The sequence below is a fragment of the Urocampus carinirostris genome, chromosome 2 (genome assembly GCF_059441175.1).
Source record: "Urocampus carinirostris isolate Australia breed hairy pipefish chromosome 2, RoL_Ucar_1.0, whole genome shotgun sequence".
NCBI lineage: Eukaryota > Metazoa > Chordata > Actinopteri > Syngnathiformes > Syngnathidae > Urocampus > Urocampus carinirostris.
The window spans coordinates 60,883,670-60,910,163 of NC_142350.1; the positions used below are offsets into that span (position 1 = coordinate 60,883,670).

The 26,494-nt window shown below is 40.7% G+C and overlaps 1 protein-coding gene and 1 pseudogene across 1 annotated transcript in view; both read left to right on the forward strand.

Annotated features, from left to right (window-relative positions):
• Positions 1-24,650, forward strand: part of pear1 (platelet endothelial aggregation receptor 1) — a 99,008-nt gene extending 74,358 nt beyond the window's left edge. The window contains exons 7-23 of the mRNA XM_088328115.1: positions 258-360; positions 2,356-2,492; positions 2,604-2,816; positions 4,653-4,827; positions 7,397-7,517; positions 7,595-7,758; positions 9,644-9,746; positions 12,637-12,789; positions 12,860-12,991; positions 14,046-14,177; positions 14,257-14,373; positions 15,626-15,841; positions 17,669-17,775; positions 17,852-17,969; positions 18,336-18,398; positions 20,813-21,025; positions 22,886-24,650. Of these exons, the coding sequence (XP_088184241.1) occupies positions 258-360; positions 2,356-2,492; positions 2,604-2,816; positions 4,653-4,827; positions 7,397-7,517; positions 7,595-7,758; positions 9,644-9,746; positions 12,637-12,789; positions 12,860-12,991; positions 14,046-14,177; positions 14,257-14,373; positions 15,626-15,841; positions 17,669-17,775; positions 17,852-17,969; positions 18,336-18,398; positions 20,813-21,025; positions 22,886-23,025 (2,407 nt within the window). The 3' untranslated portion in view covers positions 23,026-24,650. The remainder of the gene's footprint in view (positions 1-257; positions 361-2,355; positions 2,493-2,603; positions 2,817-4,652; positions 4,828-7,396; positions 7,518-7,594; positions 7,759-9,643; positions 9,747-12,636; positions 12,790-12,859; positions 12,992-14,045; positions 14,178-14,256; positions 14,374-15,625; positions 15,842-17,668; positions 17,776-17,851; positions 17,970-18,335; positions 18,399-20,812; positions 21,026-22,885) is intronic.
• On the forward strand, positions 4,072-4,185 carry LOC148372814 (5S ribosomal RNA; annotated as a pseudogene).
• Positions 24,651-26,494: the final 1,844 nt, after the last annotated feature.

Sequence of the window (26,494 nt, forward strand, 5' to 3'; positions counted from 1 at the left end):
TAGATGCTGGGCTATTAGTTTGACACATGTGTATTGGAGCAACATTTCTGTATTTTCTTCCTTTGTATTGTGTCAAATACAGTAAGTGGAGTAAGTAGGTATAATATGATATATTTGTATCATGCTAACTTAAGCCTGGGTTGATACCATATGTGGACAGTTTTCATGTGCATTCACAAAGTGATGAGCTTGAATTTTCACTGGCAAAAAATATATATATCACTGCTGATGATATGTTTTGTTTTTTTCAATTTTAGCTGTGAAAAGACTTGCTCCAGGAAGTGTCCTGCTCGGTGCCCGTGTCAAAATGGAGGAATATGTCGGGGCAAAGGGATCTGTGCCTGCCCACCTGGATGGACGGTATGTGAAACAAAAATATGACACTGAACAAAATGCAGGGACCCGCAGTCAGGGGAGGCAGGGGAAGATGTGCCTCATCTGTCATTATGGAAACATAACCTCTAAAATATATGAAAGGGGGATATTTATTCAGTGTTAAAGTTCTTTTCCATTTCACAAATTTTAAAATTTTCATTCGAAATCCCAGAATGTGTAATACTAATGCAATTAGTATGTAACATATTATGAAATGAAATGATCTGCATGTATATAGCGCTTTTCAAGTCAATAACTTACAATGTGCTCCACATTTCCCAATAGCGGCCTTGCAGCCATGTAGGTTAGCACCTGCTTATTGGAGGTATTAGGGGTTCAGTGTCTTACCCAAGGACACTTCGACATGTAACACGGACGAGCCGGGATTCGAACTGGGATCCCTTGATCTCAAGACGAGCGCTCTACCTCCTGAGCTACTACCGCCCATATTACAGTGATGACTTTGCGCAAATGCAAAGTGAGGCACACCATTCTCTTGCCTCATGGCAAAGGACAATAGTGAGACCAAGCATTCTGAATTTTTTTTCTCATTGCATGGATTTTTTTTAATAATCTATCTATTACTTTATTCCAAAGGCTCAGTATGCATTGTGTTACTGTGCTGAGTGTCTACAGATGCAAAGAGAGGCACGCCATTCCCTTGCTTCATGGCAGAGGGCAATAGTGAGACTAGGGATTCTGAATTGGCCCACAACTCAGCCCCAAACAATAGAATTAGTGGTGGTATTATCCAGCTAGATAGATAGCTAGATAGATAGCTAGCTAGATAGATAGATAGATAGATAGATAGACAGACAGACGGACGGACGGACGGACGGACGGACGGACGGACGGACGGACGGACGGACGGACGGACGGACGGACGGACGGACGGACGGACGGACGGACGGACAGACAGACAGACAGACAGACAGACAGACAGACAGATAGATACTTTATTCATCCCCGCAGGGAAATTCACATAACAACAAGTTAACAATAACAAGTCAATCTATCTAGTGATTTTTACTCACTTTTGCCAGTGTCTGAAATAACGTCTGCCCGGACCCCTGGGGCGTGCATCTTTTACGTGGGGCGTACAACTTACAAAACGTCTCTGCCCGGGTAGCCGACAACTTTTTCAGGAAAGAAAAAAACCCGAAAAAATCTTTCGTTTTTATTATTTTGTTTTTTATTTTTTTCAAATCAAATGTTAGCTTTAGTCTGATTTAGAAAACTTCGTTCGGTTTGGAAATTTTGGAATTTCGGTTTGTTTGGCAATTTGCCTCCTTTGCAGCCAATGAGAAGCCTGCGTCGAATAACTTGACAGTCAGAGAACACAAGTAAAATGGATAAGTGGTTAGGAATCAAGCCAAAACCTCAGCCCCAGAAGAGAGATTCAAAAGAAGCTAACAAAATTGATGACGCTACAAAACGTAAACATACATTCAAAGCATCGTGGAAAGAGGAGTTCACGTGGCTCGTAGCAGACGCTGCAACGCAAACATTGCATGAATGAAGATGAGTCAGGTACATACTGATGGCAGATGGAAAACAGCTATGTCATATCCATGTAATGAATGTTATAAGTAGATTTAGAATAAACTTGATTTTAAAGTGTTGTTCTGTTATATATTCTAGTTATCAATACTTAATACTTTTTACGATTAGTCGTCTTTGTGTTTCAAGTTGTGAAAAATGGGGCAGGCAACTTTATGGCCGGGCAGGCAACTTTTGCCCTGGTGTCCGGTAACTTTTTGTCATGACTTTCAGACACTGTCATTGCATAGACTTTTTTATATTGAGGGATTATCTATCCCTTGATTATTTTATTCCAAAGCAGAAGTATGTAGCGTTACTGTATGAGTGTCTGCAGATGCAGAGAGAGCCACGGCATTCTATTGCCTCATGGCTCAGAACGGTAGTGACAAAATGCATGCCTTTTTTTGGGTCCTTCAATGTCCCGGTGCTACCTTTCAGGGTTCTGTTTGCACGGAACGCTGCCCCGAGGGGCGATACGGACCCAACTGCTCCGAAGAATGCGTTTGCCATAATCGCGGCAAATGCAATCCGGAAACGGGACAGTGCAGGTGCACTAAAGGTTTCACCGGCACCAGGTGAGTTTTTGCATGGACCCATTAGTAAACCAACCAAGTGCACCAATCCCGTTTTCTCATGGTCTTTGAGTTCGTTTGAATTTGTAGAAATAATTTAAAAACAATTCTCAGGTGTAACGAGGAGTGCGCGGTGGGATCTTACGGTCAGGACTGCGAAGGCGTTTGCGATTGTGCCAACGGAGCTCGCTGCTACAACATCGATGGCGGCTGCTTGTGCGAGCCCGGCTTTAGCGGACCAAGCTGCAAGGACAGAATGTGCCCGCAGGGAAAATACGGCATGCACTGCGAACGCGCCTGTCTCTGCCAGGATGAGCACACCAACAGGTGAATAGAAACTCAGTTTTTAGTTTTCAGTCGCAGTCATTGCTGGAAATATTTACAAATTACTCACTGCCTGGTGAAAATCAGCATGGTTTGGGGTTCTTTCCAGGTAAAGGGATATATAAGAGAAGCTAGAATTTAATGTATCCATCCATCCATTATCTGCACCGCTTATCCTCAGTAGGGTCGCGGGTGTGCTGGAGCCCATCCCAGCCATCTTCGGGCAGTGGGCAGGGGACACTCTGAACTGGTTGCCAGCCAGTCGCAGGGCACACAGGGACAGACAATTCGCTCGCCAGTTAACCTGACATGCATGTTTTTGGAATGTGGGAGGAAACCAGAGTGCCTGGAGGAAACCCGCAAGCACGGGGAGAACATGCAAACTCCGCACAGGAAGGTTGGTAGCTGGATTTGAACCCATGACCTCAAAACTGCGCCGCACACACGCTAACCAATGCGCCGCTGTGCTGCCCCTCAATTTATCCAATATAAAATAATCAATAGATATTATTTTACCGTGAGTTTTTAAGAAAAAACTAACAGCGAAGTGCTTCTAGATTTTAGAGTCCATGCTAATCTTAGTTGAGCCAACTATGCGTCAGGACCAGAACGGAAACAGGACCCAATTATGTGACGTTTACCACAAACGTTTACCACGTTTACCACAAGTTTTATTGAAAGAAAGAGGAATGGCTGCGCCCACGATCCGGTGTTCGCTGGACACAGGAAGCAAGTCGCTCTCGGATTCGGACTAGGATCCGAACACGGAAGTGGATCTTCCGTTGCGAGCGATAGCGGTGTCAGGGACCAGAAAACAAGTCGGTAGCCGGGACTGGGAGAACAAGGCGTGGTCGGGGTCAGAAACGAGTCGTAAGCCAGAACAGGAGAGTAGACGTAGTCGGGGACAGAAAGAGGTCGTAAACCGGGACGGGAGAACAGACATAGTCAGGAGCAAAACAGGTCGTAGCCGGAGACAGACGGGAGCAAAAACGGAACAGGTGGGAGTCAGGGTCAAAAAAGGCTTGCCTAGTATAACCTGAGGTTCGCAGACGGACTGACTACAGAGGACAGACAGGACCGGGTTAAAATAGTGACAGGGGGCCCATCAGAACCCGCGGCGGTTGGCGCCAAATGAGCAGGCACAGTCACATCAGTAATCATTACACTATGATATTTGCGAATTTGGATTGGAGGGATATGTAAGAGAAGCTAGATCTCCCCCAGGCTATCACCTATAGGGAAATAGTTGTTTCTAAGGGCTTATGGCCATACTACCCTTAACACGCACAGTCTCATCTCGAAAGCTAAGCAGGGTCAGGCCTGGTTAGTACTTGGATGGGAGACCGCCTGAGAATACCAGGTGCCGTAATCTCGGACTGGCTGGCAACCAGTTCAGAGTGTCCCTTGCCCACTGCCTGAAGATGACTGGGATGGGCTCTAGCACCCTGCTAAGCGGTGCAGCTAATGGGTGGATGGATGTTGCAAAGGGTACCCCAAAAAAACGAAAACCTTAAGAGAGCTGAAAAAAAATTGAAGAAAAGTGCATTTTTTAGTCACTTTGCATCTCCATAGTTTTTAATCTTCCTTGTTAGCACCTGTTTTTCATTTAAAGAGACATTTAGTAGTTAAATATTACACAGATGGATTTTGGATTTATGCAAATCCTGAAAACATAAACATTGATTATCATTATTTCCAAGTTAGATTAGATTTTCTTTTGAATCTCCAAAAACGAAAGAGGAAAAATCTCCACTTGTTTCAAAATACTTTTGACAGCAGCATCCGCTTTCCTGTCTGATGTTACTAATTACATTCTTAATTTGCATTTTAATTGTTCAGCTGCCACCCAATGAAAGGCGAATGCACGTGCCAAGCGGGCTGGGCCGGGCTGCACTGCAATGAAACCTGTGCCCACGGTTTCTACGGCGACGGCTGCCTGGAGCCATGTTTGTGCGTCAACGGTGGCGTGTGCCACGCTGCCACGGGATTGTGCCAGTGCGCCCCTGGTTACACGGTCTGATTCCCGCTCTTACTATGAATAATTGTGTTGCTGTCTATGCCATCAACATATAGATTATTTTCCGTGTTTGTAAAGAAGTGTGACGTAGCAAGGTTGCGCGTGGATTGTTGAGGCTGAACGACGGAATTCATGTCAGTTTATACCAGCAGATTGACAGAATGAAATTAGTTTGTGGATAGTAAGATCGCAAGAAGCAAAGAGTATGTGCAAGCGGCAAGATTGGGACTATGTTTTAGTAATCCAAGTCACCTGAAAAAAATCTTCTTTCTTTTGATCAGCGCTAATTTATGCAAGCCACTTTGTGTAGCTTTGGTGTGTGACTTTTTTGCTTCATAAACAGTGAAGAAAACAGGTATTTGAACATCCTGCTATTTGGCTATTTCTCCCACTTAGAAATTATGGAGGGGTCTGAAATGTTCATTGTAGGAGTATGTTCACTGTGAGAGAGATAAACTAAAAAGAAAAATCCAGAAATCATTTATTTGTGTGATACAGCTGCAAATAAGTATTTGAACACCTTTGTACCATCTAGAATTCTGACCCTGACAGACCTGTTAGTCTGCTCATTAGAAGTCCAGCTGCACTCCATGTATTATCCTGAATCAGATGTATCTCTTTGAGCTCATTAGCTGCATAAAGACACCTGCCCACCCCACAAAATCAGTATGACTTTAACTTGTAACATGGCGAAGACTAAAGAGCTGTCCAAAGACACCAGAGACAAAATTGTACACCTCCACAAGGCTGGAAAGGGCTACGGAGCAATTGCTAAGCAGCTTGGTGAAAAGAGGTCCACTGTTGGAGCATTCATTAGAAAACGGAAGAAGCTAAACATGACGGTCAATCTCATTCGGAGTGGAGCCCCATGCAAGATATCACCTCGTGGGGTCTCAATGATTCTAAGAAAAATGAGGAATCAGCCCGGAAATACAGCGACAGAAGTTGGTCTATGACCTGAAAAGAGCTGGGACCACTGTTTTCATGGTTACTGTAGGTAGTAGTACATTAAGACGTCATTGTTTGTGGTGATTTCTGGATTTCTCTTTTTAGTTTATCACTTCTTCAGTTAACATGCACCTACAATGAAAATTTCAGACCGCTCCATGATTTCTAAGTGGGAGAAATAGCAAAATAGCAGGGTGTTCAAATACTTATTTTCTTCACTGTACGACTCTGTCGGATAAGTAACAAGTAAAATACCTTTTGATGCAGGAACTTTAACAGACAAAAATAGTGGCTCAGATTACTAGTTCATATTTACAGTTGCTTAATTCACAAAATGAAACACACAAAATAAGTGACTTTGCTTGGCTTGCACCTACCTTAAGTGCATGATACATTGCTAATGTTGGTGGGATCAATAATAGTAATCATGATAAAGACAATTATTGATTATTATTTTTTAACAATGTAATAATGTATTATCATTAGATATGTTATTCAAAGTATACATTAATGATAATGTTAATAAGCTTATTATTACAGTTATAATAATAATTAATATTAAAGGAGCTGCACAGAATTTGAAACCTTTTTTTCTCTGCTGCCACCTCCTGGCTCAAAGTCATGATTGCAGCCTTGGTCAGCTCATTCGTGATGCATGTGCAAGTATGTGCATTTTATAGACCCGCTCGAACAAACATTTTTTAAATATTTTTGGAGATTTAGATTGGCATCGGGACTCCATAAGAAGTAGGCATTTTCCTACTGTCACAATTTTCATGCTACACTGACAAATAGAAAAGAATAAAACCTGCAGGGACAAGCATGACGTCACTCTCCCGCACTCCCCCAGCCCCCTAATTTGTTCAACTCTGGACAGCTCTGATAAAAGTAAGATAAAAGCAGATAGGCTCAGTGGGAAAAAACTATAATGGCTTTTTGGAATCAGTTGGGTGTTGTAAACACATATTTAATAGAGATAATATTTCACTTTTAACGTTTTAAGGACACCTCAGATGATGCAACCCAACTTTAAAATGATATAGTGGCTACCACTAGTTGTAGCAAACTTGGAAGAACTGGTAGCTAACACTTACAATTACCCGATACTTACGAAGTAAATCTATCAGATTACCATGATAATACAAGATATGAAATGGGCACCGCAAACGCTGACATTCTGAATTAGGTCCTCGGTCCAGTCAGTTATTTTAATGGTTTCCAGCCACAGGCTAATACGATGCTTTTAAAAATGACTGTTTCCATTTGGGATTTCAAATGAACTGTGTTTATATTCCAAGTTGTGCACCTGTACACACAACAACTGGGAATGTTTTTTGTAATTTGTGACACTCGGACGCAACTCAACAAAAAGATCTTCCCTTGCTCTATTCAAACTCGTTCTCCTACTCCTGCTATTTTGGGTTAACACTGTGCATGCATCCTGTGTTGATCTGGTACTGAAGTAGGCTGGAAAGGGGGTCTATTGTGACAAGATGAGGCATGATACATTGATGTTAAGTCGAATGTTTCAGGTTAGGGTCTGTAACCCGAAACATCTGTGCCTTGGTGGAGGTCTTCCCCGATCCCTAGTTCAAACCGATTCTCATTTAACTCCCAGGGTGTTCACTGCGAGAAACCGTGCAAAAGCGGAACATACGGCAAAAATTGCTCCCTGGAATGCTCCTGCAAAAACTTTGTCGACTGCTCGCCGGTCGACGGCACCTGTTTCTGCAAAGAAGGTGAAAGGATCTTCACAATAAAAGGCTTAAGAATTTAAAGCTCATCGGTTTTATTTTGTATTTTGCAATGTCCTCAGGCTGGCGAGGGCCCGAGTGCTCCATTCCGTGCTCGGAGGGAACTTGGAGCCGTGGATGCAACAAGACGTGTCAGTGCGCAAACGGGGCAAAATGTAACCCAGTGGACGGATCGTGTACCTGCACGGCCGGCTGGCAAGGAGTGCACTGTGACCAGGCCTGCCCGGTGAGCTTTTAGCGATTTTACATTTTGTGATAATACATTTTGAAATTAAGACGTTAAAAAAAGACAACCCTTCAGGATCTACTATCCCACTTTAATCACACACAAAGACCCAAATCAAGAAAACATTTCTACTCCTCAAATTTATTCAGATTAAAAAATGAAAAGACCAGTAAAACCAAAACGACTTTACGTAATGTCATGAACCAGAACAGGATCAGGACCCAAACGCATGACGTTACTCAAACAAGTCTTTTATTTTACGGGAAATGGGGAATCATGCACGTTAAGCAGCAGTCTGGCGTGAAATGATAGGAAGCCAGAGGCCGACGAGATCGATACCGGACAGGACGGGACCGACAGGATAGATAATGAAACAGGATGTCGAAAAGAAACAAGACAAACTAGATGGAAATGAAAATTGGAGAGAATAATAAACAGGACAAAAATAGAACTTATGAATCTCTACCCACCAAAATACAAACATTGATAATAACCAACATAAAAATGTGTTAGGTAATTATGTATGTATCACGTTGCTCTTACAGCACTTTATTTATTTATTAAATGGAAAAATCTAATTCTGCCAGAAATGTATAAATCCATCTCTATATATCTCTATATGGATAACGAAGAGTTTGATTCAAATTGATAAAAAAAAGATAAGATACAATGCCACTTTTCAAATACATTTGAATTAATTGGCCATTTTCCCCCTAGCTGTGACAATAATTACATTTAAATCCATTGAGCATTTCCCCCCCTATATCTTTAACAATCAGGAGAATGCACTTGTAAAGATACCAATATTTGCGCAAAGAACCCCAAAATGGAACAAATTACACCCAACATGTCACAATTATCAGATTTTAGCAAATTAGACTTATTGAGCAAACTGTTTAGTGGGCTGTCGAAGTCTTATTTAGAAATGCATGGACAAAAAGACCAAATAACACTAAATTATTTTCTTCATATAGGTCAAGTCATGTTTATTTGTATAGCGCTTAATTACAACAATATTCAAAAGGCTGTACAGACTACAGACTATTTTACACCATCCCTGATCTAAAACCTACATGAGGGCAAGGAAATACTCAAATACCTCAGCTTGCGGAAATGAAGAAACCTTAAGAAGGGACTGCACATGAGGTCATCCCCCTTCCAGGATGGCCAGGCTGCAATGGATGTTGTTAGGGCATCAACAGACAATACACAGACATCATCAACATGAAATATAGCTAATAACAGAAAATCCGGTTGACATCTTCCCGAGGTCAATATAAATGTGTTTAAACCTGAGATTGTATATCAAATCTCAGAGTGCAGAGCATTCCACAGCACTGGTGGCGCGAAAGGAGAACGCTTTTGAACCTGTAGATTTCTTCTTGGATCTTGGGATGCTTAGTAGATGACCATTTTTCGAGCAGGACGATAGGAGGACATTAAATCTGAAAGATATGATGGGGCAAGGCCATGCATAATTTTGCATAATACCAACCGAATCTTAGTATCCCATCTTAAACTGACAGGGAGCCAGTGCAGGTCAGCCAAATTTGGGGTCATGTTTGACAATATATATATTATTATTTCTTAATATATTATAAAACCAATTACATCAGTATAAGCCAGTCTCGACACTCACAATGATCAAAAAGCTCTGCCTAGCAACACGTGGCCATGTATACTCCTGCCAAGGCCGAGTAACTCTTATCCATTTATATCTATTGCTTTGTCTACTATACAAAAATGTTACCATTATTTCCTTGAAAGCAATTTCTAGCAGTTGTCATGGCAACAGCCCCCTACGATTTTCACGTTTCGCCTGGCGTTGGTCCAGTTTATATTCCGGAGAGACCCCCCTGACTGAATTTGGTTTTGCTTTTGGCAGATGGGCTCTTTCGGGCCGGGCTGCCTGAAGAGATGCGACTGCGTCCATTCTGACGGTTGCCAGGCAACCACAGGCGAGTGCCGATGCTTGCCAGGATGGTCGGGTGAGTACTTGTAGACATGCTTTGATACAATATCAGATTTGATTTTATGATATTATTTGGAGTTTTTAAAATTACAAAATATCTTACCTATTTGTAAAATGCTTCAGTGAAAGCATATACTAACATGGGTGAATGCTAATAAAGAAAAAAGACACCCAAAAGCTTTATCAAAAAAAATGCAAACAAAAATTAACTATGACCAGGTAAGATATTTTAGAATTTCCCCAAGAAAAAAGTCACAAATCAACACAATTAAATATGCTCCACCTCCACAATTGTCAAGAACCGGAACAGGAAGAGAACCCAAATGCGTGACGTTTCCAACACAAGCTTTTATTTTACGGGAAATGGGGCAGTCATGTACGTTAACCCAAACGCCAGTGATTCGGCGATCGTTGGGCGGAATGACAGGATACCAATTACACAAGCAGATATCGGACAGATAGGGTAGATACCGGACAGGACGGGACAGACAGGATTTATATCAAAACTGGCTATCAAAATTAAACAGGACAAATTAGACGCGAACGAAACTGGAGATGGATATTAAACAGAACAATATAGACAGGAACAATACCGGACAGAAAACACAAGCAGGAAACCGGACAGAGTCTAAACCCACTTCTTGCAGGTGCAGAGGTTCGTTGACGGACTGACAAACGGAGAGTGAGAACACTGAGTTTAAATAGAAGGGAAGCCAATCTGTCAACGAGCCGCAGCTAGCACCACACGGGCGGGGCCAATTGGGGTTCCATGGCAAACGTGGCAAAAATAAGCTTCTTCGCATACTAAATAGTATATAGTCAAAGTGTGTATCATTTAGCACCTTCTAATGGTCAACAATTGTAAATCGTTAAGGAAAAAAACATTACTGATTTAAATAATAAGCGAAAAAAAAAACTATTATATAAAAGGTACCGTTAAAAACAAAAAAACTCATAGGTTTAGAAACTTGCATTTTTTTTTACATAACATGAGCTTCACGTAGAGGGAGCGAACATAATTGTCCATTATCTTGCTGAGTATCCCAAAAATCACAAAAAGGATAAGCAAAAAAATGAGAAGTAAAATTTGCGTTTTGGTCACTTTAGATCTCTGAAGTTTGTATTCCTTCTTGTTCTTTTTAGCACTCATTTTTTTGTTGCAACACACAATACAGCGACATCTAGAGGTCAAATGATATATACTGTCCCTTTAAATATTAGTATAGATGAATATGTGTATTTTTTATTCCTTCTGTTCTTGTTGTTTTTCATCGTTTGCTGTGTTAAAGTGTCAAGATCTTTTCGATGTTACCAAAAAACAAGACAAACCAAAAACATAACAAGGTTATATTACACTAATTTACAGACCATGAACCGCACCTGACTATAAGCTACACCCAAGAGATTTTAAGGTAAAAAACATTTTGTACTTGCATAAGCCGCACCTGAATATAAACCGCAATCCCGACGTTGAAACAGGAGATATTTACAAAGACGATACACAGAAAAGGTTTAGAAAGTTTTCATAACAAACACACGAAGAAAAGGCACCGAGAGACAGCATCACAGGGCTAGTTAAATAAACACACGGTCATAAAAGTCGATGAGACACAGCAACACAAGCATACAGCGCTAACGGGGCTTATACGAAGATCTTCTATGTTGTTTATTGGCGGTCGTTACTTGTGTCTTCCTCGACACGACCTGTCTCACTCTTACATTTTGTGCTCGAGCAGTGGCTATTATAAAAAATCCTACATTAGCGTGTATGCAAAAATACAGTTCTCTGGCCCATTGGTTGATTTATCCTGACTCGCCAAAACTTTCTGGATACAGATACCCTTTGCTATCTGCGCTTTAGTTATCGCTGGTTTACTGTGTTACGGGAAAATAGAAAATTTAATTGAAAAAACAAACAACAAAAAATGCTCTGCACCACTATAGCTAAATCACTCTTGCTGAGACAAGGTCTTCTTGGCGGCTCGACTTTGCAAGATGAGGTAGTGGGGGGGAATGGGCAGCCAAGATTCATGCTGATAAGCCAGCACCTCTTTATTTGAGATCTATGAAGCCGATTGGCCAATTCATATCATAGCGTATTTCATACTGTACAGTGACCGGACACCTGCTATGCGTTCCTCTGCATCTTGCTGAAAAGAGTTTGTGTCCTGCGCCTTTGTCAAGAGATGCATCTGCCAAACTCTTTGTTCTCTCTCTTGCTTCCTCTCAGTCGGCAGGTCGGACAGTCGGCAGGGCTTTGATCAAATCGATCCCTCCCAAAATATGCATTGACTCATTCAAAATGATACAGGATATAAACTTGTTCTCTTTCTCTCCCTCGTTCTTGCTATCTTTCGCAGTTGGCTGGTCGGCAGGGCTTTTGATCTAATTAAAACCCCGCACAAAGACTTTCTCTTGATTCAAAATAAGGCATGCGTAGACTAAGATACTCATCTTAAATCAAGATTTTTGTTGTTGTTTAAATGAAAAAATATATAGATTTTTTTTTTTTTTTTTTAAACGGTAGGCGTTTTTAAGGGCCCATAAGCGGTAGTCAACGCGTGAAGCAGAAGTGTAGGCAGGTATATAAAAAATGTGTTGCGTTTAGATAAGTTCCCTTGTCATTCGTGATTGTATTATGCAATGTAGGTTTTTAATGTAGGCTGAATGATAAAGCATAATAATGTAAAAAGAAGCTAAAAATTGAATTATTTTTTTTTTGCTAATCCAGACAACATGACAACAGTAGTCTGAATCTGGCCCCAGAGCCAAACTGTGTTTTACATCACAGCAGGGGCCGCATCTCTGCAAAGGCAGAAGTGTTGAAATTGTGTGACAAAAGTTGCGGCTTATAGTAAAGAAATTACGGTAATCAATCAAGCTATCTTGTTGATTGACCCGTCTAGGCCCGCGTTGCAGTGAGCCATGCTCGGAAGGTCTGTGGGGGCGCCATTGCAACCAGACCTGCTTCAAGCACTGTCCCAACAGCGACACCTGCCTGCGGGAAACGGGAGCGTGCGTATGCCGACCGGGTTTTTGGGGCGTAACCTGTCAGAACAGTAAGTAGTGACCGGGTCGGACCTTTCAGGGCGGCGCCTGCCCAAAGCTGAATGGTGTCCGCCTTCCCAGAATGCAGATCGGGGACGTACGGCGACCAGTGCGGCCAGTCCTGCCCTTCCTGCGGCCAGTCCTACCGTTGCCACCACGTGACCGGGGAGTGCGACTGTCTCCCGGGGTACACCGGAGATGACTGTCATCTTGGTGGGTCATTGCTTTATGTCCAATGAAACAGATAGATAGATAGATAGATAGATAGATAGATAGATAGATAGATAGATAGATAGATAGATAGATAGATAGATAGATAGATAGATAGATAGATAGATAGATAGATAGATAGATAGATAGATAGATAGATAGATAGATAGATAGATAGATAGATAGATAGATAGATAGATAGATAGATAGATAGATAGATAGATAGATAGATAGATAGATAGATAGATAGATAGATAGATAGATAGATAGATACTTTATTCATCCATGTAGGGAAATTCACACTTCCAGCAGTATCCTTGTGCTGAAAATAAAACAATAAAAAAGTAAAAGAAATAGAATGCATAAATACCCAATGTAACGTGTTGATATAGAGAATTAAAATAGTGCTACATAAAATATACACTGTAATAAAACAGGGTAATATGCAATGTGGGGGTGTGGTTTAATGTGGGCTTTTACTCCCCTGGGTGGAGTTAAAGAGCCTCGTGGCATGAGAAAGAAATGATCTCCTCAGTCTGTCTGTGGAACAAGACTGTGAGAGCAGTCTGTCGCTGAAGCTGCTCTTCCGTTTGGAGATGATGCTGTGTAGTGGATGTGTGAATTGTCCATGATTGACCGCAGCTTTTTCAGTGCCCGTCTCTCAGCTACAGTTGTCAGGCTGTCCAGCTCTGTGCCCACAACAAAGCCCGCTTTCCTCACTAGTTTATTTAGACGAGAGGCATCCTTCTTCTTGGCGCTGCCTCCCCAACATGCTGTCGCATAGAAGAGGGCGCTTGCCACAACAGTCTCATAGAACATTTGAAGGAGCTTTTAGCAGCTTCTGTGTTGGCAGTCCAATCCAGTTTATTGTCCAGCTGCTTTTTTTTCAAGCTGCTGAAGCGTGCCATGGTTGCCTGCCTAAAATAAACTGAACTGTTTTGGCCGCGATCCATCATCCCCAAGTCAACTATTCTATAGTGAGGGCAAATTTGTGTCATGTGTGAAACACTTTGCGGCCTCAAGCTCAACAGCTCAACCAAAAATGTATCTCTCCCAGTTTGCCCGTCTGGCTACTATGGCAAAGGTTGTGCCGAAGTGTGCGTCAACTGCGCCAACAACGCCACCTGCAACCACCGAGACGGGCAATGCGAGTGTCTTCCCGGATGGACCGCCACCGACTGCTCCATACGTCAGTTCCAACCCCTCAAACTCAGGATAATTCCTCATTCCTCAAATCGTTTTTTAAAACTTATATTTTTGTCTTCCAGCTTGCAGCGCGGGACGTTTCGGTTCCTTCTGCTCCCAAACTTGCCCGTGCCCAGCCGATGTGTTGTGTGACCGTGTCACGGGCGAATGTGTTTGTGACGATGCTGACTGTCAACAAGGTAAGAACACACGAAAGCACACACTGTGTTTTATGCTTTTGTAAGACAGAAGGTACAAATGTAACATATTTGTTCAATGGCACGGTGGAACACTGATCAGCCAAAAAGATCTGAGGTCCCGGGTTCAATTCCAGCTAGCTGCCTTGCTCTGTGGAGTTTCTATGTTCTCCCTGTGTGTGTTTTTTCTTCTGGGCACTCCGGTTTTCTTCCATGTTCCAAAAACATGCATGGCAGAACGATTGGTGACTGACTTCAAACTATCACTAGGTATGGATGAGTGGATGAATGGTTAATTGTCTATGTGTGCCCTGTGATTGGCTAGAAATCAGTTTAGGATGCTTCCTGCCCACTACCCAATATGAGCTGGGATGGGCTCCAGCACCTTCGTGACTCTAGTGAAGATAAGCAGTTCAGAACACGAAAGAATGAAAATCGATTCTACATATTTTAAATTTAGTTGTACCGGAATAACTAGGCGAATGCGTCATAAGGATGAAATGCAATGTCAAGGTTTTATTGTTATCTCTCGTTTATCACGATGAATCGAGACCAGAAAATCCGCCAAGTAGCCAGACCCACTCGCAGCAATTGTAATTCAGGGCTAATGGATCGCAAACGCACAGGTGCTGTTAAGTTTAGGCAGAAAGAACGAAAAAAAAAGGGAACCGTCATGCATCACACAAATTTACTCTCTCTATGAAATAGTTGACTGGGGGATGATGGATCGCAGCCAAAACAGTTCAGTTCGTTTAAGCCAGGAAACAATGAAACAATTTAGCAGCCTGAAAAAAAGCACTCTACCAGCCCCTGCTTTCAGAAATATTTCACCGTGGATAAGTGATCACGGCCGCACTGGAATTGTTCATTTTAGGCGGAAAGAATGGAAAAAGAGCCGCCACACGGTCACAGATTTGCTCTGACACCCCCTGTTCTCAGAAATAGTCGACTGGGAAAAATGGATCGCAGCCAAAGCTAGACAGTTAAGTGAGCCAAAATTGCAGTCTTCAACGACCCAACCCCCCCCCCCCAAAATTCGGCTCCTGCTCTCAGCAATAATCAACCGGGGGTAATGGATTGCGGCCACAGCCATGCATTTCATTCCAGGCGGACCAAAAGAGCCCTCTGCTCTGCGTGCAGAAAACTGGGATTAGGGATAATGGATCACAGCCACACAAGTGCAGTTCTCTTTGGGTGGAAATAACACCACAGAAAAAGCCTTTGCAATCTTTGAGACACATTTTTTTGTCTTCAGAGTCGGCAGAACCGGGCAGCGTGATGGTGCCACTGTCCCCGGGTGAAAAAGAATCATGGGCTGCTATCAGTGGCGTGGTGGCGCTGGTCATCCTGGTAGTTTTGCTGCTGTGCCTGCTGCTGCTCTACCGGCGACAGCAAAAACTCAAGCACAACAACACCCCAACCGTCTCTTTCTCCGCCAGCCGCACTGTCAACTCCGAGTACGCCGTGCCAGGTAGGCGGCGTGCGGCAGCTACCCAAAATGCCTTTTGTGTTTCGGTTTTCATCAATTATGTTTTATAATTATATATAATTTATAATTTTAAAAAATGGAGATAATTTGATTGAACAGACTCAATGTGTAAGCTTTTTATACATATGATTTAAACATATGTAGAGAAAAAATGCGAAATGCAAACTCATCTTCAGAAAAAATACTTTGCAGTTATTGCAGATTTTTTCCAAAAACTTTATTGGGGAAAAATGACACACACAAAGATGAGTTGAGTGTTTTTAGATTTCTTTGGAGCAAAAAAAACAAAAACATGAAGATGAATGAGTTTTTGCAACAATTGTTTTTCACCACAGTGTTTTCTCTCTTTTTTTTACTATTGTTTTAACAGAATGTCGAATGTTTTTATTTTGCATCAACTAGAAAAAATGAAATAACCAATATTAAATGACCCATGTGTTATATTATTTGTAGTGATAAAAAAAATCATTCATTAGGAAAAAAAACAATATGAATTTGAATGATAAGCAAATATACGTCAAATCAAATATATTCTGGTAAAAAATGCATTCATTTGACATAACAAGCCCCAGCAAGAGGCCGGTAACATCTTTGTCTGCCATCTAGCAGCTAAGAGACCAAAAATCTTACGATAATACAGGCAAAAAATGAGAAAAAACATGCTGTTTGGTCACTTTATTTTCCATAGTTTGAATTCTTTCTTGAGTCCTTTTAAGAACCTTTACAAACAAAACAAAATGAACCATTTAACTTCCCCTAACTAAAGATGAGAATGTACACGCTGGGTTCCACAATTCCAGTGTTATACCATTAATAATTTTTGCGTACATTTTAATTTATATTGTTTTTGTTTTATTGTTTATTTTAAAAATTCGTGTTGTAAAAAATGTTGTGGGATCCGAAAAGACAAAATTCCATGATGTTGTGGAATGGTCTTCCCCCTGAGATTCGATCTGCAACCTCAGTGGAGCTTTCTAAATCTAGGCTTAAAACACACTTCTATTCTATATACTTCTATTCTATAGCTTATGAATGTTGACAATATTTGAGTATTATTTGTTATTGCAACAGACGTTGCAGCCTGGTCATCCTGGGAGGGGGATTACCTCATGTGCGGTCCCTTCTCAAGGTGTCTTCATTTTCCTCATGCTGAGGTTTTGAGTTTTTCCTTGCCCTCATGAGGGTCTTAGATCAGGGGATGGTGTAAAAATGGTCTGTAGTTTGCAATAGTCAAGTCAAGTCATGTTTATTTGTGACATCCTTAATCACAAAGAGTCTCAAAGGGCTGTACAGACTATAGGCTGCTATTACACCATCCCCTGATCTAAAACCTACATAAGGGCAAGGAAAAATTCAGCATGAGTAAATGAAGAAACCTTGATAAGGGGCCGCACACGAGGTAATCCTTCTTCCAGAGTTCCAAAAGTTTCTCTTTTATGTACTTAGTCTATTAACTTTTGATATACATTACATTTATATATATATATATTTTTTTTTTAAAGTATTTTTGAAGGGTCGCTACTTAGCAGATTTTCACTTTTCGCTCGGGTTTTGGTCCCCATTAACCGGGTCTAAAAAAATAACAATAAAATAATTAAAAAATAAATTAAAAAAAATATATTATTTTTTTTTAAGCATTTTTGAAGGTGTGTCGCTACTTCGTGGATATTCACTTTTCGCGGGTGGTTTTGGTCCCCATTAACTGCGATAACCGAGGGATTACTGTAGGTTAAAAAAGCACTTTAGGTTTTTGCAGCCAGGTATATTTGTGTGTGTTTGTTGAGATTACATTGATGTATGTGTGTGCAGATGTGACTCCCAACTACCACCACTATTACTCGAACCCGAGCTACCACACAATCCGGGATAACCGTCCGCCACTGCCTCACCTGCCAAACAACCACGAACGCATCAAGGTGACCTTGGCTTCATTCATCTCTTCCAAGGTTCCTATCCGTCCTTGCGTCCGACTTCTTTTTTTGGTCTTTGCAGAACACCAACAAGCAACAGTTCTGCAGCATGAAGAACAGGGAGCGCGAGAGGCGCGGACTGTTTGGCCTTGAGAGCAACGCCACGCTGCCCGCCGACTGGAAACGTCACGAAGCTCGCAGTAAGGGGCCCGGTTCCACCATACATCAAAAAGAAAACGCTAGCTAGCATATTTTAGCAAAAGATGGGAAAGTAAACGTCAAAGTCAGAACCCTGAACCATTGAAGGAACGTACCAACGTAACAACCTATACTGATACTTTCAGAATCAGCAGAAAAGAAGATTGATTTATTGTTGTGGTCTGATGGATGAAGCTTAATCGTCCTTATATCGCGTTGCCAAGCTTATTTTATTGGCCATAAAACAACTTTGACAGTATTTCCTTTGGGCAGAGTCAAAAGGACTTGTCGAACATGGAGATACAATCATAAAAATACATTTTACACTATTTTTTTCCTTAATAAAAAGAAGTGTTTGGTCTTCACAGGAGCGTTTGGGATTGATCGGAGTTACAGCTACAGTGCCAGCCATGGAAAATATTTCAACAAAGGTTGGTTGGATTTTCAGTACTTGAAAGCTTTGTTAGCATTTAGTGTTCTCTTACACACTCTAGAGGAAATGAGCGGTACTGCAGGCCTTCTAACATGATTAGCAAGCAATGGCAATGATGCTAACAGAGATCACAAATGGTACAACCCTAGCATTCACAGCATATTTATTGCAAGTGCTCAATAATGGTCAAAATAAACTAACCTTGGTTTTTTTTAAATTACTTTTTGTAAAATACAACTCTAGAACTATCACTGCGTTATAAACATTCTTTTTTGAAAGCGTTCAACAATTAAAATAGAGCAACCCTGACGTTATGAGCATTCTTCTTTGCAAAAGTTTAAAGATCAAAATGGAATTATCCTGGCATTATACGTATAGTTCTTTGCAAAATAGAAAACCTCGGGCATTGTAAGATACTTCTTTGAAAGTGTTTAATTATCCAAATAAATAAAAAGCAATTTAAGAATTATTTTGGGAAAATGTAGCTTTTTTTTCAAGGATTCAACAATTAAAATAGAGCAACCCTGACGTTATGAGCATTTTTCTTTGCAAATGTTTAAAATCAAAATGGAACTATCCTGGCATTGTACGTATAGTTCTTTGCAAGAGTTCAAAAATCAAAATAGACAGACCTGGGCATGCATTGTAAGATACCTCTTTGTAAGTGTTTATGATCCAAATAAATAAAAAGTCATTTAAGCATTATTTTAGGGAAATAGAACTCTAGAGATATAATGGAATTTTAAACATTTATTAGTCAAGCGTTCAACAAATAAAATAGAGCAAACCTGACGTAATGAGCATTCTTCTTTGCAAAAGTTTAAAATCAAAATGGAACTATGCTGGCATTGTACGTATAGTTTTTTGCAAGAGTTCAAAAATCAAAATAGACAGACCTGGGCATTGTAAGATACTTCTTGCCAGTGTTTATTGATCCAAATAAATAAAAAGCCATTCAAGCATTATTTTGGGAAAATAGAACCCTAGAGCTATCATGGCACTATAAACATTTTTTTCACGCGTTCAACAAATAAAATAGAGCAACCCTGACGTTATAAGCATTCTTCTTTGCAAATGTTTAAAATCAAAATGAAACTATTCTAGCATTATATGTATTACTCTTTGCAAGTGTTCAAAATCAAAATCGTAAACCCCTGGAATTGTTAGAATTATTTTTGCAAGCATTTAATAATCAAAATAAAAATGCAATTTAAGCATTTTCTTTTGCTGGTGTTTGATTATCAGGAGAACTGCCCTGGGATTATAAGAATTCTTCATTGCAAGTAAATAAAAAAGTGTAACATTATTTTTGACAAATGTATAATAAACAGTAAATGATAATCTTAAAACCCCAAAAATGCCAGTACAAATTCAGGAGATTTTTAAATAAAATTATATATTTTTAAAATTGTAATATAAATAAATAAATTAACGTTAACATTTAAAATAAAAAATATAAAATAACTAAAATCTCTGTGGATTTTTTAATTTTCATTCCGGGAAACCCCCAAGATCTCATCTCAAAATAAAACCAAAAGATCTGAGCTCTAAAACACACAAAAGGGTGGGTTTGCCTTATAACAGGAACACAATGTCAATCATGATTTGCTTCAAAACAACTCAAACAAGAACATTTTTATCAGGTTTTTATTGCAAAACATTTTGTTGGAAAACCTGGAATAAATGAAGGTCAAGTCAGTCTTTTAGGAAGTGGAGTAAGTTGTTTTGCAGGTTACAGCCTTTTATAAATTATATATGTTAAATGTTCAAAGATTAGGCTATAATATCTTGTATATTTCTATTTCTATATGTTGTAAGCAAAGTCAGTATGAGTTAAACCTCCTACAACAATCCACATTGCACACATTGCATTCAATTTTTGTGTTGCGGGATCCTTGTCATTTCTAACTAGCATGGCGTTTTAGTGTTTAACTGAGCCTATTTTATTTCTACTTAATAATTACTGCAAGCTGGTAATAACATAGTAACAACATAGTAATAACATGATAAGTTAGCATTTTAGAAATGCATGTCAAACTGGTGGAGGCAGCACGGCGGCGCAGTGGTTAGTGCGTGTGTGGCACAGTTCTGAGGTCATGAGATCAAACCTCCTGTGTGGAGTTTGCATGTTCTCCCCGTGCTTCCTCCCACTTTCCAAAAACATGCATGTCAGGTTAATTGTGAATGATCAAGCGAGTTGTCTGTCTCTGTGTGCCCTGCGACTGGCTGGTAACCAGTTCAGGGTGTCCCCTGCCCACTGCCCGAAGATAGCTGGGATGGGCTCCAGCACCCCCGTGACCCTACTGAGGATAAGCGGTGCAGATAATGGATGGATGGATATCAAACTGGTAGCTCCTCACACTCAAAAGTCTGTAAACCCTGCTCTACATCCTGATCTGTTTTGTGTCCCAGAACTGTTAGAGGCAGCAGGGAGGGCGAGCAGCAGTTCCCTAAATAGCGAGAACCCTTACGCCACCATCAAGGACCTGCCGGGACCTCCCTTCTTCCCCGTCGAGTGCAGCTACATGGAGATGAAGTCGGCCGTCCCCCGAGAGCGAGCCTACACTCAAAGCGGACCTCCTCCGCCGCCTCCACCACCATTTAACACCGCATCTCTGCGAAGACGTAAGTAGAAATAAATGGAAATACCGCCAGTTCTCTTCCACAAAAGGCACTGCATTAAAAAAGGGCTTGTGCAATTTTAACAAAGAAATACACTCGGATTTTAAAGATGGGGTGCATCGTTGGAGGTGTCCTTGAAAAAAAAAATCATATTTTCTTTATTTAATATGTGTTGAGAATGCTTATGATTTTATTCCACCAGGCTGTAGTTGCATAAGACACACCACAGGAAATCATGCCCCTACGACCAGGGGATCCACCACTATATGCTTTTATCTTACTTTTTGTAGAGCCGTTTGGGGGGGATCTCATTGGGTAAGAGAAAGGGGGGGTCGGTGGAATGGTGGAGATAAGAGGTAAGATCTTAAGCTTGAGCGTGGCAAAAAATTGGGGTGGGTCGGGGCTAAAATGTCAATCATTATGTCCAGGTTCAGGCTGGCCTTCACTCTGGCTGATTTTTTGTTCTTTTTTTAAAAAAAAAACAAGAATTAAGAATTATCCAACTGTTTGTGGAGGATCCACGATGAATTCCATCCATCGCGTTGGCGCATCACGCTTGTCACACACTCCTCCCGAGTCCTCACAAATAAATAGGAACATTCAGGTTTGCTTTGGGCTCGGCCTCTCAAATCAAGCTAATTGGTCGGACTCAGGTCGGGTTGGGCCTTAACAACCGCGGGCCTGGGGCAGTCAGGCTGGACTTTTTAGGCCTGATCTCAACTTTCGCGGAGAGGGACATTTTCAGCTGTGCTGTTTTCTTCTTCTCCCGCCTCCCTAATTTGCTTAGGTCACGTTTTCGGATCAAGATGGTCATTTTAAAGTCAAGCAGAGTATTTACGACTGCATGAAAAACTAACCAGAATGAGGGCTGCATCTTCTCAGGTGTTCAAATACTTGTTTGCAGCTATATCACACAAATAATCGTTAAAGAAATCATGCATTGTGATTTCTGGATTTTTCTTTTTAGTTTATCTTTGGACATGCACCTCTGATGAAAATTTCAGACCCCTCCATGATTCTAAGTGTGAGAAATAGCAGGGTGTATATAAATTGGTTGATTGAATCCCTTAGACTAAAGATTATATCAGGGCAGTGCAGTGGTTAGCGCGTGTGTGGCACAGTTCTGAGGTCATGAGATTGAACCTTCCTGTGTGAAGTTTGCATGTTCTCCCTGTGCTTGAGTGTGTTTCCTCCGGGTATTCCAGTTTTCTCCCACATTCCAAAGACATGCACGTCAGGTTAATTGGCCGGTCCAAATTGTCCCTAGGGGTGAATGAGCAATGTGTTGTCTGTCTCTGTGTGCCCTGCGACTGGCTTGCAACCAGTTCAGGGTGTCCCCTGCCCACTGTCCGAAGATGGCTAGTGTGCCCCCGCGACCCTACTGAGGATAAGCGGTGCAGATCATGGATGAATGGATATATATATATATATATATATACTCGTATATGTACAATATATAGAGCGAAGGGGCGGCAGTAGCTCAGGAGGTAGAGCGCTCGTCTTGGGATCAAGGGATCCCAGTTCGAATCCCGGCTCGTCCTATTTACATGTCGAAGTGTCCTTGGGTAAGACACTGAACCCCTAATACCCCCAATAAGCAGGTTAGCGTCTTACATGGCTGCAATACAAGGCCGCTATTGGGAAATGTGAAGCACACTGTAAAGCGCTTTGGGAAGTCATTGATTCGAAAAGCGTTATATAAATGCAGATCATTTCAGAAAGCTTCTCTCTCTCTCATAGATAGATAGATAGATATAAAAGAGAGAGAGAGAGAATTCGCAGATATAAAAAATCTACACAACCCGCAATTAAATTGTCGGGTTTATGCTCCTGATCTAACCATCGAGTGTCTCCCCCATGCAGAACGCCAGCATTCTGTAGGCCACGCGCCCCTGGAGGACCCCCTGGGCCACTACGACCTTCCAGTCAACAGCCACATCCCGGGTCACTACGACCTGCCCCCCCTCCGACGCCCCCCTTCACCCGAAAGAGAGCCCCGTTGACCCTGCGACCACCAAAGACCACACAAAATGTAAACGAGGCTTCTCAAAAAGGCCTCCGGCACGTTGTACGCCCCCTTGTGGTGGATACAGTTATTTCCCCACTAGTGGGAAAACCCCACTGAGATGGGACCCCACCCGTGGATGAGACACTCCAGGGGAAATAAAGACTCGACCGGAGGACATCAGGAGGGTTTGACCCTTCTTCGGCTAGTTAATGTTTTTTTTTTAACTGTTTACACGTTTTATTTCATGATGCACTTTTGCACAAAATTATATGTTGCTTATTTTTTACATGCTTATTTTCTCTAAATTGCTTTTTTTTTTTTTTTTTATAAAAAGCTAATGAAAGAAAATACAGACGCTGCCCTACATACGAACGAGATAGGTGTCGGAAGATCGTTCGTAAATTGAATTTGTTCAAAAGTTGTACGGAATGTATGTTTAAGGTTTGTACAAGTAAGTTCAATGCTTGTATAAGTAACCTGTATTGTTTTGTACTAAGAAATATACATTTCATAAAATAATATGCTCTTTAAAGATAAAGTTGAGTTCAACTTGCTTTTGGAAGATGGGCTTCAAGAGTTAAGCTACTTCCTCCTCTGTGTTAGAAAGCAGCCGAACAAAAGGGATCCAACCATTTTCTCAACCGCATCAAGCTTTCTTATTCCACTTTCATTCTAAATGAAACATATCACCTGTTCTTTACACCAAACATATTGAATGGATGCATGAGATATTAAACAATAAAATTGTCCAAGTTTCAAGCGCGCTGGAGATACAGTATAGAGTGTTTACATACAAACTAAGAAGTGGAAGCTGGATTTCTTCTTCGGGGTGGATGCTGGCTGACCTCTCACAGCGCCACCACACGCCAGTAGTGGTAGAAAAAAGCACTACGTTACTGTCCTGTATTCAGAAAAAGGTGCACACAATACAAAAATCGAACTTACAGCAATGCTCGGATATTTTTTCAACATCCTGAAAAAAATGTTCTTATCTATTTGTAAGTCGAATGGTCATAAGTAGGGCAGCATCTGTAATCAGGTCATGCAATTTTTTTCATAGCATACTTGGATTTTATCTACGTGTATAGTGCCATTGACGGCTATAAACGTCAACAAACTCTAAACCGGGGTTCTCCAACATGTTGCCTACGGGCACCCTGCCAAGACCACTTATGTATCTTGTAGAAAAATATATCATAGATCATTGTGATTTTCTAAGAAATTCTATTTCTAACTAGCGGCTAGTTACTAGCCTATTTCAACCTCTAAGAATCACAATCTGACAATAACATAGTAATAAAAAGTAATTTTAGAAATTCATATTAAACTGGTAGCCTTTGCGCTAATCTGTAAAAAAAAAAACAAAACAAAAAAAAAAAAACCTGAACTGTTGGATTAAAGCTATCCATTTGAAGTAAACAGTTTTTTGGGGGGGGGGGTAAAACAAGAATATGACAAAAAAGTTGCAGATTGCAAGCTTTCATAATTATACAGAGACTAACGATTTTCAACCAAGTGGATGAACTGCACATTAAAGCATTGTACACTTGAAAATAATACATCAGAATACAACTGACTATGAAGTCGTTTTTGTACAGGGTTGTGGTTGCTAATTGCAAAAAAAAAAATTAAAAAAAAAAAAAATAAAATATATATATATATATATATATATATATATATATATATATATAAGTGTGTTGGTGTGTTGTAGTGAAAATGAATCCCCAAGATTTGAAAATCATTACAGAAAAATTACACGAGGACTATTTGAACGCTTTTTGGGGTTCTTTTCTCTCAATTGTTTTTCAAGTACAGACGCTGCCCTACTTATGAATGAGATCGTTCGTAAGTTGAATTTGTTGGTCAGTTGCTCCAGTGCTATATTTTGTATGTTTAAGGTTTATATATGTATGTTTAAGGCCTGTATTGCTTTGTCCTACAAAACAAAACAAAAATCATTAAATAGTATGTTCTATAAAGATAATTAAAGTTGAGTTCAACTTACTTTTGGGAGATGCGCTTCGAGGTCCTCCTCCGTGGTAAAAAGGGGCCGAAAAAAAGCGTTCGGACCATTTTCTCAACCGCATCAAGCTTTCTTATTCTACTTTCATTTCAAAAGAAACAGCTCTTCTTTACACAGACCATATTGAATGGATGCACGAGATATTAAACATTAAAAATGTAAAAGTTCTTTTCGCGCTGGAGATACAGTATACAATATGTTTACACACGAACTAGGAAGTGGAAGCTGGATTTCTTCTTCAGGGTGGATGCTGGCTGACCTCTCACAGTGCCACCACACGCCAGTAGCGGCGGAAAGAAGCACTACATTAATGTCCTGTACTCGGAAAAAGGTGCATGCTATACAAAATCGAACTTACAGGAATGTTCGGATATTTTTCGACATCCCGAAATAGTTTTTAGTATCTGCCGTTTTACGTAAGTCAAACAGTCGTAAGTAGGGGAGCGTCTGTACCGTTTTTTTTATGCTCAATTTCCTCATCAACTGGCATTTTTCTTGCTTATATCAGCAGCACTTTTATTCTTTTTGGCTTTCCAGATGCACGCTTGGCAGCACCGTCATAATGACACATGTAATTTTTGTCTTTATATTCATTTCCCCAGAGCGATATTTGAAGTCAAATGACAGCTTTACAGATTGTACTTGTTAACCTGCCCTATTTTTGTTGACCATGTATTCAAAGATGTAACATTTGTGCCTTTTTTGTATGTTTGTAAATAAAAAAAGCCATCATAGGTGAGTGGTCTCAATACATGACGAAGCCACAATTGAATAAAAATGGACGTAAAAGCGATGGGATTGAGAAAAGGATCAGCCCACTGTTAAAGAGAGAGTACATCGGACTGAGAGATTTTCATAAATCTCGCTATCGTGTACAAATGGAGCTGTTTTATAAACTTTTTAGAGTACTCTAGTAGTTTTTTTTCCCAAATTGCACAAACCTCTGTTCAATTTTGTTTACTTAAATAGACGGTGTGTATTATTTAGTGCCTCTGGCGGAAAAAATATATGTATATTCATTTAGAAAAACAATGCATTATAAAGACATTTTTTCAAATTTGCAAAACTTGAATTAAAATGGATGACTTCATTTTAAGTGCATGAGTAATTAAGAAATTTTAACAAAAAATAATTTAACGTGTGTATAATTTTGTGTTACTTGGTAAAACTGGTGGTATAACAAAATTTTAATTAAACTTTTCAAAACGGGCAGCACGGCAGCGCAGATCGAACCTCCTGTGTGGAGTTTGCATGTTCTCCCCGTGCTTGCGTGGAATTCCTGCGGACACTCCGGTTTCCTCCCTACATTCCAAAAACATGCATGTCAGGTGAATTGGCCCGTCAAAATTGTCCCTAGGTGTGAATGAGCGAGTGAGTTGTCTGTCTCTGTGTGCCCTGCGATTGGCTGGCAACCAGTTCAGGGTGTCCCCTGCCCACTGCC